The sequence below is a fragment of the Nicotiana attenuata genome, unplaced genomic scaffold (assembly GCF_001879085.1).
Source record: "Nicotiana attenuata strain UT unplaced genomic scaffold, NIATTr2, whole genome shotgun sequence".
Taxonomy (NCBI): Eukaryota; Viridiplantae; Streptophyta; class Magnoliopsida; order Solanales; family Solanaceae; genus Nicotiana; species Nicotiana attenuata.
In genome coordinates this window covers 29,574-45,279 of record NW_017674159.1, presented here as the reverse complement: position 1 = coordinate 45,279, position 15,706 = coordinate 29,574, and the positions used below count along the sequence as shown (strand labels likewise).

At 40.1% G+C, this 15,706-nt stretch overlaps 1 protein-coding gene across 5 annotated transcripts; it reads right to left on the bottom strand.

Annotated features, from left to right (window-relative positions):
- Positions 1-7,444: 7,444 nt before the first annotated feature.
- LOC109218115 (protein ACCELERATED CELL DEATH 6-like) lies at positions 7,445-15,351 on the bottom strand. 5 transcript variants are annotated; one of them, XM_019382435.1, is made up of 6 exons: positions 15,129-15,351; positions 12,040-13,656; positions 11,796-11,940; positions 11,026-11,599; positions 9,173-9,954; positions 7,445-8,613 (listed from the first exon to the last, which is right to left on the bottom strand). In XM_019382435.1, the coding sequence occupies exons 5-6, from the start codon at positions 9,750-9,752 to the stop codon at positions 7,469-7,471; spliced, it is 1,725 nt and encodes a 574-aa protein (XP_019237980.1). In that variant the 5' UTR covers positions 9,753-9,954; positions 11,026-11,599; positions 11,796-11,940; positions 12,040-13,656; positions 15,129-15,351; the 3' UTR covers positions 7,445-7,468. The 5 variants fall into 5 exon arrangements, with proteins under 5 accessions (XP_019237980.1, XP_019237981.1, XP_019237979.1 ...); XM_019382436.1 differs by having other exon boundaries at positions 12,040-13,649; XM_019382434.1 differs by having other exon boundaries at positions 12,040-12,284.
- Between the last annotated feature and the right edge of the window lie 355 nt (positions 15,352-15,706).

Below are 15,706 nucleotides of genomic sequence, written 5' to 3'. Positions count from 1 at the left end.
CAAGTCGAAAGATACTACAACAAGAGAGCCAAAATAAGACCACTCAAAGTGGGAGACTACGTCCTCAAAGCCAAAACGTTGGCATCAAAAGACCCAAGCGAAGGAAAACTGGGCACCAACTGGGACGGACCCTACAAAATCACAGCAGCAGCAAGTAAAGGAGAATTTCAATTAGAAACAATGGAAGGAAAAATGCTCCAAAACAATTGGAACGTCGCCCACCTCAAGTATTTCCATTTCTGAAAGGCGTCTCCCGAGTCGCACTCTTTTTCCCTTACCCGAGTTTTGTCCCAATTGGGTTTTCTCGGGGAGGTTTTTAACGAGGCGGTAGAGGGGACACCTGGAGATATTTGCGGAAAAAGTTTATCATACCAGCCACTCCATACCCTCTCCTGACTGACATGACAAAGGGACTGGACTAGCATGATCTCCAATGAATGAACGACTAAGGCCATCTCCGATGTATGAACGGCTAAGGCCATCTCTAATGTATGAACGGCTAAGGCCATCTCCAATAAATGAACGGCTAAGGCCATCTCAGATGTATGAACGGCTAAGGCCATCTCCGATGTATGAATGGCTAAGGCCATCTCCGATGTATGAACGGCTAAGGCCATCTCCAATGTATAAACGGCTAAGGCCACCTCCAATGTATAAACGGCTAAGGCCATCTCCAATGTATGAACGGCTAAGGCCATCTCCAATGTATGAAAGGCTAAGGCCATCTCCAACGTGCAAACGGCTAAGGCCATCTCCAATGTATAAACGGCTAAGGCCATCGTCGTTGATAAGTCGACCCAGATCGACTACGACAAACTAGTAATTCGACGACAATCTAAGTTACGTACATGGCTAAGGCCATCGACAGTATTATGGCTCAGGCCATCGTCGTCAAGAAGTCGACCCAGCTCGACTACGACAAGCAAGTAATTCGACGACAGTCGAAGTTACGTACACGGCTAAGGCCATCGACAGTATTATGGCTAAGGCCATTGTCGTCAATAAATCGACCCAGCTCGACCACTACAAACAAGTAATCCGATGACAGTCGAAGTTACGTACATGGCTAAGGCCATCGACAGTATTATGGCTAAGGCCATCGTCGCCAACAGTCGCCAATCCTGTTCGACTACGACGAAAGGCACTCAAATAACAATTGAAGTGATGCCATTATTAGCTAAAGCCACCACTATCTAGCGTCGAAGCCGCATCCTATCGGCGGATAACACAGACAACGTTCGAGAAACACACTTAAAATCCTACAAGTAAGTGAGCACCCGCTCTGCGGAGACGAGGTACCGAAAATAAAAGATACAAAAGGAAAAGAATGACAGCAAAAGTACGACTTTCATTATCATTCAAAAAGTGCATGTACACCTGACCTTACAAAAGGTCCCATTTACATTCCAAAATACAACAAAACAAAATATATACAAGTCCTAAGAGGCTTCGCCGCTTCGACCGTCGTCCCCCGCCTGACCGCCACCTTGTTCATCGCCGCTCCCGGGTTGATAAGTTGCAAAGATCCAAGAGCCGGATTCTAGACGGTTGACGTCTTCGGAGTTATAGCCCGCCCAGTCTGGGGAGTCAGAACTATACCCACAGGTTTCGCGGGCGACGCGGGCTATGCGCCGTTGCTCCTGAACCTCCGCCTCAGTGGCTCGACCCGCAGCCAAGAACTCCTCGAATACGACTAATCTGGCCTCGGCGTATACCCACATATCATGCGCCTCATGGTGCGCATCCTCATCAGGCCTTGGTGCAGTAGTCCGCTTAAGGACTTCAATCTCAGCCGCCCTGGCATCGAGTTCGGCGATCAAAGCAGCGACCTTGGTCCGCAAATCAGCAGCTTCCGCCGCTACCCCACGGCTAACCTCCAATTCTTCTTCCTTCGACTGAAGAAGAGTCTCCAGCTCAATGTTTCGAGCCAGAGCAGTCATCAGCTGCTCATCGACCTGCTCCAGCTCGGCCACCCTCCGTTTCAGTTGGGCCTCCGACTGTTCAAGGCCCTCACGGAACACCCGAAATTCCGGGTCCTGCTTAAGTAGGTCCGCAAGCGCCCGATGCTTGGCACGGCACCGTTGGTACTTCTTCGCCATCTTGTTGAAAGTGGCTGCCTTCTTTTGCGCCCGCCGCCTCCTCTCCACCTCCAAAATGAGAGTCTAAAAAGGGGAAGAAAAAGAGGAAAGTCCAAGTCAGTACACATCAAAGTTAGCCTTACGGCACACAAAGAAAACTGAAAGCTACCTGCAAGGCCACGCCAGCAACCCTCTGGGATAGATCCCCGTCACTAACACCCTTCAGCATTTCACGCTCAGCAGCCGCATATAACAGGGTCATATCCGTTGCGGCCTGCTCGCTGTGTTGTAACAGGTTATACCCTCCTGGGATCATAATTCGGCGGTTGGACCTACCCGCCGTCATCTCCACATGGGCTGGACCCCTCGTTAACCCATCTGCATCTCCACGGGCGGCCTCAGTGTCCGCCCTCTCGGCACCATCGCCCACTTCTCCAACAGCAGCCGACGAACCGCTCTCCGGAACACGGGCTGGGCTGGCGTCGGCAACAGCTCTCCTTTGGGGAACCGACCTCCCAGAACGGATAGCATCGGCCATAAAAACCGGCCTCGACACTTGACGGGGTTCACTTACCCTCTCGTCTTCAGTCGCTATCCCCTTGCCCGTTATCAACCGCCGTCTCTTTCTCTCTGGCGGTTCCTCACCTTCAGAAGTCTCCTCCATAGGCCGCGGGGACGGCACTGAAGGAGTCGCTTCACTTGCGGACGCCGCCATAGGCGCAACCTCCTGCTGAGGAACCTCTGGAGCGCCATCACTGAACGAGCCGCAGGGTATGTCTCCGCCATCAGAGTCGGTCTCCGCCCTAGGCGAAGTAACAACGGCCTTCTTCTTCTTGGGGGCGCTCCGACCTGCCAACACGAGTAAGTCAGGTAACAAAACCTAAGGGAGCTTCCAAACCAAGGCCGAAGAATTACCTGACGGGCCGTACTGTTGAAGAAATGCTGCCCAGGTACGGCATTCCTCCGCATAAGGTATCAATCTTTCCACCCACGATTTAATACTGTCAATAAACTGGGGTGGAGAAGCCCTCGCTACAAAAAAAAAAAAAGAAATCACAGTGGCCGAATGGTCAAGGTCACGAACAGTCATGAATTATGCAAATAAAGGTACTCACGTTTTGGGTTCCATCTTTCCGGGAATCCTTCAGGGTTAGACACCAGGTGCTCCGTTCTGATGTAGAAGTACCTACGCCAGAAGTGGCGGTTGGCCTTGTCGTCAGCCTTAACTACCAAACCCTTCGTGCCACGGCTTTTCAATTGCAACATGGTACCCCTCAGGTAACCAGGGCTGAATAACTGTAAAAGATGATGAACTGAGACGCCGCACTCAGCCTTAGCTGCGTACGTGGTCAGAATCCTGCACACCTTCAAGGTGTAAGGAGTAAGCTAAGCCGGACACACATTGAAAAAACGGCAAAGCTCCTCCGCTAGAGGGTAAATTGGGAGACTATAGCCGATCAAAAACGGGTACTCATAAAATGTGCAGTACCCAGGCCTGTGCACATTGGCGTAATCCATCCCAGCCGGAGCCATTTCCACATGATCCGGAATGTTGTGTGTCACTCGAAGGTCGTCTAGATGAGATTGCAATAAATCACTATGCTCCCAGGGAAGGGCTGGACTTTTCGTTTGAAAATCCTTTCGAATATGCATTTCCTTTGGGAGGACGTTGTCTACAGTAAGGGGAACGAGGGTCTTTTTCACTTTCTCCTCCTCACCGCCAGAGGAAGGCGGAACCCTAGATGGGTCAGTGTCCTGGGTCTTTTTACCACCCTGACTACGTTTTACCATGATGACTCTGTTTGGGAAATAATGCACTAGCGACAAGAAATATGACTTCAAAGGAAGTGGAGGAATCCCACACGAAATAACGGTTACAGGAAAGGAAGACGAAGGAGTAAATCAGAAAATGCTTTCCAAAAGTTTGAAAGTTGAATCGAATCAAACCTCTCTCCTATTTATAGGGATAAGTTGCGCAGAAATCGAAGAGTCATGATTCAAAACGTGCGCGGGAAACCAAAATGTCACATCATCCTCTGAACCGCCTCGGGGGCATATATAATAGTGACGCATACAGGCGATGACGTCATTCCGAAAAGGAAGCCACGCGTCAGTGGCTCAACAACGTCATACATTTTACCACAGTCGTGTTGCCGCCCCTGGTCGAGGTCAAATTCTCCCAAGCCGAGATTTGCATTTCCGCCCATTGAAGACGCCCACCAAATGCATCTCCAACGAGCGGAGGGACTAACTGTATAGGGTCAAATTTGACCGTCGGCGTCTCTACGCCAATGGGTACGCCCAGTGAGTATACGCCAACTAACATAAGGGTACGACTCGGACGTGGGGACAAAAGCGACATCGTTTAGGACTCAGTATCTTCACTAGGAAAACGTTGCCTATTTTTGTAATTTTTTATTATTTCGAGGAAGGTCTCCTATTATATAAGGGAGACCTTCACATTGTAAAGGGGAGGACTCTGAGATAATACAACTCTCTCATTTTCTCATACTCTCTATTGCTATCTCTAACGAATACTTCCTCTTGAGTTCATATTATCACTATTAGATCTACAACAACAACTTCATTTTTCATATCTAGGTCTATTATATTTGATTACGATTTACTCTTTCCTACTTTTGATTGTTCTTAAGCTTGCAAAGTATATCAATAACTTTTGAGCCAAACAATAACTGATGCACCAAGAGAGAATTAATGTCAAGTGTAGGGGTGGGCATTGTTTGGGCAAACCGGAAATCCGAACCGAAATCCGACTTTTTTGGATTTTTGCTTTGGATTTTTGGATTACGGATTGCATTTTTTATTTAATTTTTAAAAATTTTAGATTTCGGATTGGATATTGGATTTTGTACTTCCAAAAATCCGAAATTTTTGTACTTTATATATAGTCCATTATCCATATGCCAGTAGTAATACGTTCGATACCCTATCCATTAGATATTATCTCATGCATTCAATATTAATTACTAAATTACTGTTAGAAGATTTTCTGTTTGGGCGTGATTTTACTGTTGTTACTTCTTATCAACCGTATTAATGTCTTTGTTGTATTTCCTTAATAATAATTTTATTACTCGAATACTTTATTTGGATGATTGCGCTGAGAATGAGGAACTTTTCATGCAATTTAACATACTTCATTTGGATATTCATTTTTGTAAAAGCAAGAAATATCTCCACTTATAAGCTCAAAATCGATAATCCAAAATATCCAAACCGATTAATCCGAAACCGAACTTAAAAAAATTCGATCCAATTCGAGCATATTTGGATTGGATTTGGATTGTCATTTCTTCAATCCGAAAATCGAAAATCCAAACCGACATTTTCATATCCAATCTGAACTGCCCGAACGCCGACCCCTAGTGGTGTCATTTTTTTTACTTGTCCATTTCCACTAACAGTATTAATATATATATTTAGTAAAAAATTCGATGAAGTGGTATCGTGTGACACTGCTTTGTTAAGCTTGCATCCGCCCCTATCCGAAAGAATACGTCTCGTAAATTATCGTGATCGCTTGAAAGAGAATTGCGGTAAGTTGAGTGCTTACAATTAGTAGAGAACGCTTAGGCCAAACTATGGGAGATGTAGTGGAAAAGATTCTGACAATTAGAAAATTGTTACCCTAAGCCTCTTTAATCTTGTCTCGAACTTCATCACCTTTACTTGATAATGTTTACTGCTTTATAGTTAGTTGTTAGTTAATTAGTTCGAAATAAAAATATCATCTTTATAACTTAAAAATTGTTCAAATTTGTCCTCTTAGTAATATTGAAATAATTACAGCTAAGTCTTAGTTTTCTAAGAAAAATAAATATATATAATACATGATGAGTCATATTGTTAATTACCGCACAATAATTCATTCATTACCATTCACCCCATAAATATTTCCTACGTTACATTTTTCGCACATAACTAACATAACATGTAAACCGAACTACCAAATATTGTTTCTGGAAAATGACAACTTTCTCCTCTCAGACTAGGGATGCTTATCGGGCGGATTGGGCGGCTATTTACTCTTAACGGTTTGGCTTATCGGTTATTGGCTTTTAAATGTATTGATCCGCTAGCCATCCGATAAGATATCGGGCGGATTGGTATCGGTTTAGCTCTTATCGGGCGGTTATTGGGCGGTTTATCGGCCTAATTCAATCTACATACGAAGCACTTTTATATATGACTTTTAAGAATATATTCTGTTGTTATAGCACTTAAGCAGAAGCCTTTCCATGCACTTCATATGTTGAATTTTCGTTTTATACCACTATGTCTCAACTTAGTTCTGCTTCTTTTAGATGGATATAAATTTACAAATTAAGCAGTTACTGATATGAATATTGTACCTATATGACTTTCCATGTCAGTTTTCACTTTGTCATTTACCATAAATTTGACATTGAACTTTACGCAATAAACTCTTTGGCAGAGTAGGGGTGTCCACTTGCGGGAGGCACTAGTGCTTCATTCGGTAACTACTTAGTAAAATACAAATTTAGTAATTTCGTTATATATGAACTTCTGTCTTTTGTAAAGTAATTAACAAGGATTATGTTACATATTTTTCATAATTCTAATTATTTAGGAATTAGGCATTAGAACTTAGAGATAGAGTACTGGAAGAGTGGAGGACTGAAGTGGAAGGGTTTTTGATATTTAATATATATATATATATATATATATATATATATATATATATATATATATATATATATGTATGTATATATATATATATATATGTATGTATATATGTATATATGTATATGTATGTATATATGTATATATGTATATGTATGTATATATGTATATATGTATATGTATGTATATATGTATGTATTCTTAACGGGTTAACGGATTATCCGTTAAGAAAATTGAATTATCCGCCCCCAAACCGATAAGCCATTAAACTTCGATTTCGGTTCGATTTTCGGTTTTGGTTCGGTTTTGAACCCCCTGGCTCAGACTAGAAGTTAATTAGAAACTAATAGCTCACGTGCATATAAGCACGTAACTTCTAAAGTAATTAAGCTACTTTTTAAAGTAAGGCGTCTTATTACTTTAATATATAAATGAAAATAAAAACCAAGATAACATATAATACTATACAATATTAAAGAATTCGTAATTATTTTGAATAAATTTGACAGTTTTTTTTTTAAACTACAAAACTAGCACATCATCGTTACGAATGCATCTATATACATATGGTATGCGAGAAGGCAAGCTAAAGCAAAAAGAGAGATGCTGAACTGAACAATCTGTTAAACAAATACTGATACGATGCATGCAGACTGCAGTACTATTAATCGGCCATACTGCTTGAATTAATTTCACTGAAGTAAGGAAAAAGATGCATTTATTTCTCAAAAAAGTTCTCTTCCAACAATATACATTACAAACATGTACAAAAGAAAAGAGAGGCAACCGATGGTACATACAGTAATGGCAAGACCCACTGAATGTGCTAAAGTAGCATACATACCAGTTACAAATGCAATTACCACTGCTAACATTGCCAGAAGCTGCAACTGACCTGCGACTCTACTGAGAGCCGATAGAATTCTGTAATCCTGATAGGACGTTGGTCGATGATTTATTGCCATGAGGAAGTAGCTGAATATAGCACCAGCCGAGCATGCAAAGGCGATGGCATCCGTAATAACAAATACACGGAATGCTGCTTTTCTTGTTAGAATCGCCATCCCTTTATTAGGGCTATCGGAATCGCTGTCAAAACCTCCTGGCAATGTGAAACCAGCGGCAAAGGTGACTGTAACTAATAGAGTGGCCATAACTAGATGTATTTGAGCTGCCGACATGATGCCTTTGATTTCTGTTTCAAATTCCTTATCACGCTTCGAAAACTCCCTCTGTATATGAATTTCATCCAAAGTATTCCACGGAGTCTCACGTCGTCCGAATCGACCAATGTTAGCAAAATCGTGATACAAGCTGCCACTGATAGTTTCCTTGTTTGTCGTCCTCTTTGTGCAAGACCATGCTACGTCAAGTGGAGTCTGATTTTCTTTGTTAAATGACATCTTCTTTGCTCTGCGGTTTTCTCTTAATTTCACAGGCACATGGGCCCAATAACTAGAGGAGGCAAGCAAATGGAGAGGAGTGTTGCCATCATCATCTGCATTGTCAGCAAGGCTATCCCACTTCGTGGACTTTAATAAGGAATTAACTAACATATATTGATTGTTCAATATGGCAACATGAAGAGCATTTTTGTCTCTGCTGTCAAGCATTTCCCAGCAATCAGGGCAGTACTTTAACAACTCATTTATCATGTTTTCATCACCTGCACTGGCTGCAATGTGAAACGTTGTCGTCCAGCGATTTTCACTGCCTGCTGGAAGGTAGGCTAAGGATTTCTTCCACCCCAGCATATCAGAAACTACTTCTTTCACTCCTAGAGTAACAGCATAGTGCAGCGAATTCCAACCACTTACATCAGCTTCCTCACATAAAGATTTATTCCATTGCCATAGTAATCTCGCGCAATCTGGACGTGTCAAATATGATGATAATGATGATGATGAAGAGTTAGTTCACCACAAATTATGAGATCATTCAAAAGCGCTTAGCTTTAAATTATTTATTCTTTTGCTTCCTCTTTCATACTTCTCGCACAATCCTAGAGCTTGGATTTGGTGGTTATTGATTGAATACTTATTGATTTCTAAGTCTTCCACTAGGTCAAGGGTTCAAGAGTGGTATGAAGAGCCATCAAAGTTAAAATTTGACTTTTGAGTTAATCATTTAAAGGGAAACTAATTAATTAGGAGAAAATTATTATTGTTACCAAGACGATTTGTGATTTCTCCACAACCAATCAAACACGTATGGATTTTGATATGGCTACCTATATATCAAAAGTTATTGGTTAACTAGAAATAAGTCTTTAGAGTTGTCTCACAAAATGAGTGATGTGAATATTAATTTTTTACTACTGAGAATATCTGAAATGATTATATACTCCAAGTTAATGTAGACAACGGTATGGAAAAATCAAACTAAAGCTAGATGGTAATGACGGAGAGTAACAAAAAATACGTACATACCCGTGTGTTGATGAATTACTGCTGCATGCAGAGGTGTTCGATTAAATGGACCTGCTGCAAAAGTTGGTTTGTTGCAGGTTACCAAGATTTCAACCAAAGCATCACGAAGACCAGACTCCGCCGCCAGGTACAGTGGTGTCTCCCGGGCCTTGTTGGACGGATATTCGAATTCGGGATCTTCTTTAACCAAAAGTCTGGCTACATCTTGATGTCGGCTACGCACGGCCTTGTGCAGGGCTGTATCTCCATTGTCATCTGTCATCCTCATGAGTATCTCCTTATTCTCCTCTCCAGCTATACTAAGTAGCATACGGACTACTTCACTGTGCCCTTCATTAGCTGCTATGTGAAGTGCAGTCTCATTTTTCTTGTTCTGATGACATAACAATGCCGGAGTAATCTTAAGGACTTCTCCCACGAAATGGGAGTGGCCATAGAGGGCTGCCACGTGGAGGACAGTGTTGCCCCTTGGAGTGACTTGGTACCCATTTTCTTCATCCCTTTTCAGATGATCAGCAAGTACAAATTTGCCATCTCTGGTATTGCCTTCTACCGCAGCATTATACAAGGTTGGATCCATTTTTTTTTCTTTAATTATTAGCGAATTTATCCAAAATCTCCTGAATTATGTTGTCAGTCCTTTGCTTTCTCTGGATGAAACATTATATAGAAATATTCTGAACACCACTGATCTTTGCCTTTGATCAAAAGAAAGGGATTTGTTGTTTGCCTTGATCAGAAGAAAGGAATTTGTCGTTTATCTTTGCTGTTTCTTCTTTTGCCTTTTAATTATTAGTCAAAAGTTAAAAGAGTATCACCATGAATAAAAACGGGGTTTTTACTACTAAATCCCCTAAAACCAAAATATTACTTATGTCTTAAAATTTACTTTGTCTCATGATTCTCTTTTTTCAACACGGACAAGACTGAGTAATTAAATAAGAAAATAATAGAACAAGGAAAATATTTTCATGAAGTCCAGATAAATCTGAAAAATCAAGTTTTACTAACATCCCATATCCTTATTAATTTCTATTTTTCCAAAATATCTTTTGAAAAAGAGAAAAAGAAAGTTAAGTTAGAACAAATAAAAAAATGTAGGGATAATTTCAAAGACCTCCCTCCAAATGTATCTTTGTTACACTAACTTCTATGATCTTAGATACTACATTCCTCCTCCCTTATTATTATTGCTTTTCAGTAAAAAAGCTGGTTCATTGATAAAATTTATATTCTGTTCCAGAACTACCCTTTTGTGCGTTTAATTGTTGAATTTAAGTATTCAGCACAAACCTCCCTCAAATTCTTTTTATGCATGCTACACAATTGGTCTGATTTGTTTTAAAATCATAAAACCACACACATCTTAATTTAATTAATACATATTGATAATATCATATTTACTGATTTGTTAAATTAAAATTATATTACTGGAAGTAGGAGAATTTAAAGCTAAATTGCTTAAATTATTTCTCTTCCTGTCCAGTTAATCAAAAAGGTACAACTGGCTTTGCCTTTTCTTTGAGAGACATGATATTCACTTTGGTGTTTAAGAAGCAACTTATGGTGATGGTCTCTTGCTTTTTACTGTTTACAAGTTCAAAAAGAGAAAAGGCAAAGCACATTGATAAGATTCTATTGTATTTGAGACTGCATCAAAAAGAAATAAGTGAAGCTCACATGTATCAGGACCAGTGATCAAGGCAATGCTCAAATTAAAGAAGTGGGTCAAGTCATGTATTTAGATGAACGTAGAGTCTATTAGTTAAAGTAGACGATACTATATTATGGCACGTCAAATAATTAACTACTAATATTAGATGTTAATACAGTGAGTAACAACAATTACGTACCCGCACGTCAAGGTCTTCATAAGTTGGTTTCTTGCAGATTTCCCAGACTATATGCAGAATAATAAAATCAGAATCATCCGCCAGATAAGATGGTGTTTCCCTGGAAATTCGAATTCATGATCTTCTTTCACCAAGACCTTGACAACATCAACATGTCCACTCCTCACGGCCTTGTGCAGGGTTGTATCTACATCAGTCATCATCCTCATGATCGTGTCTTCTTATTCCCCTCTCCGGCATTGTTATGCCGTCAGAACAAGAAAAAAGAAACTATGTGAAGTGCAGTTTTTTTTTCTTGTTCTGACGGCATAACAATGCTGGAGCAATATTAAGGACTTCTCTCACGAAACCCGATTGGCCATAGAGGGCTGCAACGTAAAGGGCCATGTTTCCCTTCGGAGTGACTTGGTATCCATTTTCTAATCCATCCCTTTTCAGATGATCTACACGTAGAAAACCGCCATCTCCGGCAATGCTTTCCAATGCAGCATCGTACAAGGTTGGATCCTTTTTCTTTATTTGGGGATTTGTTCAAAATCTCTCAAAGTATCATCTTGTTAGTACTTTGCTTTCTCTGGATGAAACATTATATAGGAAATTAATTAGATTCTTGATGAATCCTGAAGAAAGGGATTTGTTGTTTGGTTTTGCTCTTAATTTCCTTTCATGAAACCTTATATTAGTTAAATTTGAAAGAATATCAATGTGGACGTCAAGTGTTTATGAAACAAGAGCTTACAAAACCCAAATTAGCTACAGCTAAAGCTTACCAAAATATATAGCGGCACTCATTGGCGAGCCTTTTGCTTTTTCGAGTAACTTGTGGAGGCCTTTAAACTCTTCGAGACCCCCCATTTCACCATTTAGCGGACATTGCTCCTATTCCCCATACCCAACATATGCTTCCTCACAAATCTACAAAATCAAAATATGAAACATCAGCAGCAAATTCCAACAACTTTATTTAGAAATTCAAGAATAGACAAGGAATTAAGAGGGGGAATAGAAGGATACCCAACAAAATGCTCCGGAAAGGGCTCCCACCATTATTGCACTTTAACATCTTTTCATCTTCTCTATTGTTTTCAGGATCTTCTTTTCTTGTTTCTTCAAAAGAATTAGTTTTTTTCTACGGCTGTCTAGGGTTTGTCAGTCAGCCATGGAATTTCCCGCCGGAAATGCCTTACTGAAATCTTGCCAGAGGGACTTTTCATGAGCAGTGTAAAGTGAACCGGCACGGGGACATCCCGGATCCATCACTGCATCATGATGTCAACATGAGCGGAAATTAATGCAGTGTACATAAGGAAAGAGATGCATTCATGTCTACCTACTCATGTTCTTATATGTTCCTTTGCAGTTTCATAATGAGATGCACAACCCTGTAGCACAAAAGGAAAGAGATGCAACTGATGGCACAGACAGTAATGGCGAGACCAACTGAATGTGCTAAAGTAGCACAAACACCAGTTACAAATGCAATTAGAACTCCTACCATTGCCTGAAGCGGCAAACAAGTTGCGATACTATTAAGGTACAACAAAACTGCCAAATCCTGCTGGGACGGTGGTCAAAATTTTGTTGCCACGATGAAGTAGCTGAATATTTACCCTCCCCAAACCCCACTTGTGAGATTTTACTGGGTCGTTGTTGTTGTTGTTATTGTTGAAGTAGCTGAATACAGCACTAGCGGAGCATGCAAAGGCAATGACATCCGTAAGGACCGTAACAACAAATGCACAGAACAATGTTTTCCTTATTAGAATTGCCATCCCTTTATTAGGGCCAGGATCACTGTCAAAACCTCCTGGCAATGCAAAACCAGCTGCAAAGGTGACTGTAACTAGCAGAGTGGCCACAACTAGATGTATTTGAGCTGACTGCATTACGGCATTGATACTTATTTCACATTCCCTAGCTTCCAAATTCTCCCTCTGTTGATCCATTCCATCCTCTGGATGCGGTGTCTTCTTCAGGAAGTGACATCCTCCCCACCCGCCAATATCAATAAGATCGCGTCCCAAGCTGTATTTGATTCTTTTCTTGTTTGTCATTGTCTTTGTGCCAGACGATGCTACGTCCAGTGGAGTCTGGTTTTCTTTGTTAAATGACATCCTCTTCGATCTGGGATGAACTCTTAATTTTACAGGCACACGGCGCCAATTAGAGGCAGCAAGCAAATGGAGAAGAGTATAGCCATCATCATCTGACTCATCAACAAGGCTATCCCACTTTTTATACTTTAAAAAGGATTCGGCTACTTTTCTTGATTGTTCAATATGGCAACATGAAGAGCATTTTGGCCACCGCTGTTAAACATTTCCCAGCAATCTGGGCGGTGGTTTGGTAGCTCATTTATCATGCTTATATCACCTTCACCGACTGCAATGTGAATTGTCGTCATCCAGTGATTTTCACTGCCTGCTGAAATGTAGGCTAACGTTTCTTCCACCCCAGCATATCAGAAACTACTTCTTTCAATCCTAGTTTAACAGCATAGTGCAGCGAATTCCAACCCCATTTGTCAGGTTCCGCGCATAAAGATTTATTCCATTGCCATACTGATCTCCCGCAATCTGGATATGTGTACGTCAAATATGATAAATGGTATTCCATCTGCACTCCTGAGATCTTCATACAAATTTAGTATGAAATCATTCAATAGGAAAAGCTCTTAGCTTGACATTAATATGTATCCGTTTTGGTTCCAAACTCTCCCATCAAACATGTATACAGGACTTAATATATGTGGGTATGTCTTCATTGATCTTATAAAGGAGACAGAATGGCTACCTAGGCCTATATCAAGGTATTGGTTAAAATAAGTCTTTAGAGCTGTCTCATCACTAGTGATGTGAATATTATCTTATATTACATGAACTTATATGTTAAGTCGTAATTCTATTAATGCATTGAAATTCATGCATTTGAATGGAATAAGTTAAAAATTAAGATTCCTATACAATAAAATCAAACAGCCTCTCTGCCTTCTTAAAGGTAGGGGTAAGGTCTGCATATCTATCACCCTCCCCAGACCCCACTTGTGGGGGATTACACTGGGTTTATTGTTGTTTGTTGTTATAGAATAAAATTGGTTAATTTCATATGCGGCCAATAAATGTTATCCATATAATGTAAAGTCACAAAATTAATTTTTTCCACACTAAAGTTAACTAATATTTACCCACCACATAGCAGTAAAGTCACTAAGCTATTTTTTTCCACCTAAAGTAATTGAACTTTGCCCACTATTATAATAAAGTCACAAAACTTTATCTACAGTAATAGTAAAGTTACAAACTTCACCCACTCTAACTGTAGAATCATCTTGATGGATAGGTTCTGTCGTTACAGTGGGTAAAGGTGTTGATGCCTTGAAAGTCATGCAACAGAATGAGCTCAAAAAGATCGCTAAGAAATAAATTCAACCAAGGTATAGAATCTCATTATATTGCCGATGTAATTTTAACATCTTGGCAAACACTTCTATTCATTCTTGTCATTAGAAGTATTCGATATATTTTTAACTTCTGTATATATCAAAGAAAATAAATGAAGTTCAAGCTTGGCTAAGGGGTGCGTTCATATCCAAAATCTATCTAGACTTGTAGTGGTTGTTCCGCTTTCAGAAAAAGATTCTATACATATTACTAACAGATCAGCCAAATATTATCACATATGACAGCACATCAATCTATTTAGCTCTTCTGTTCTTTGACAAATGTGTGTATTTTCAATAGGACAAACGTGGTTGTTGTAATATTCAACTACTTTGATTTAGTTAGCAAGATAAATTAAAAGAAAAAACCAACCTAGAATGACTATGGTGATAACTTAGGCCAATTATTAAACTAAAATTGATTCAATCGTCTATTGAAAGATAAAGTGCGATACAAAAATATAATTTTGGCTGTGAAATTATATATTTTCAGTACCTATGTCTACTTGCTAAGTCTATATGAGTAGTATGATACTACTAGTACCATTGCAGCAATCAAGGTAAGTAATTGTGCAGCAGATTCATTTTAAATCATATTCGCCCTTATTTTTCAAATAAACAAAGGAAATCATACATAGACAAAATAGTTACAGATGAAACTTACTGAAATAATGGCGCTCATTGGCAAGCCTAGCTTTCTCGTCTTCAATAGCTCTTGGCAGCCACTGCTCTTATTCGCCCCAAAATTGTTTTTTTTTTTTCCTTTTTTTTGGCTGTCATGGATTTGTCAATCAGTCCAGGAGATCCTCACCCGAAATCCTTACCGGAATCTCGCCGGGTCCGGAGGGCTTTTGATAAGCACTGTAATAGCCTGTTTGGCCCAGCTTTTTTTTAGCTTTTTTATTTTTTGGGCCAAAAGCACTTTTGGCCAAAAATTGAGCTCTTTGGCCAAACTTTTGGAAGGAAAACAAGTACTTTTGAGGAGAAGTAGAAGCAGTTTTGGAGAAGCAGAAAAAAGTAGCTTCTCTCCAAAAGCACTTTTTTGAGAAGCACTTTTGAGAAAAATACACTTATAAGCAGCTTTTAAAACTTGGCCAAACACTAATTGCTGCTCAGAAGTGCTTTTCAAACTATAATTAGTCAAACACAAACTGCTTCTCACCAAAAGTACTTTTGAGCAAAGCACTTTTGAAAAAAAGCACTTCTCAAAATAAGCTGATTTTTGCAGTTTGGCCAAACGGA

Bases quoted from the DNA above. Each gene is read 5' to 3' on its own strand.
- LOC109218115 (XM_019382435.1), bottom strand. From the start codon at position 9,752: ATGGATCCAACCTTGTATAATGCTGCGGTAGAAGGCAATACCAGAGAT. The intron at 8,614-9,172 runs GTATGTACGTAT...TGACACGTCCAG, and splicing joins AGTAATTCATCAACACACGG to ATTGCGCGAGATTACTATGG.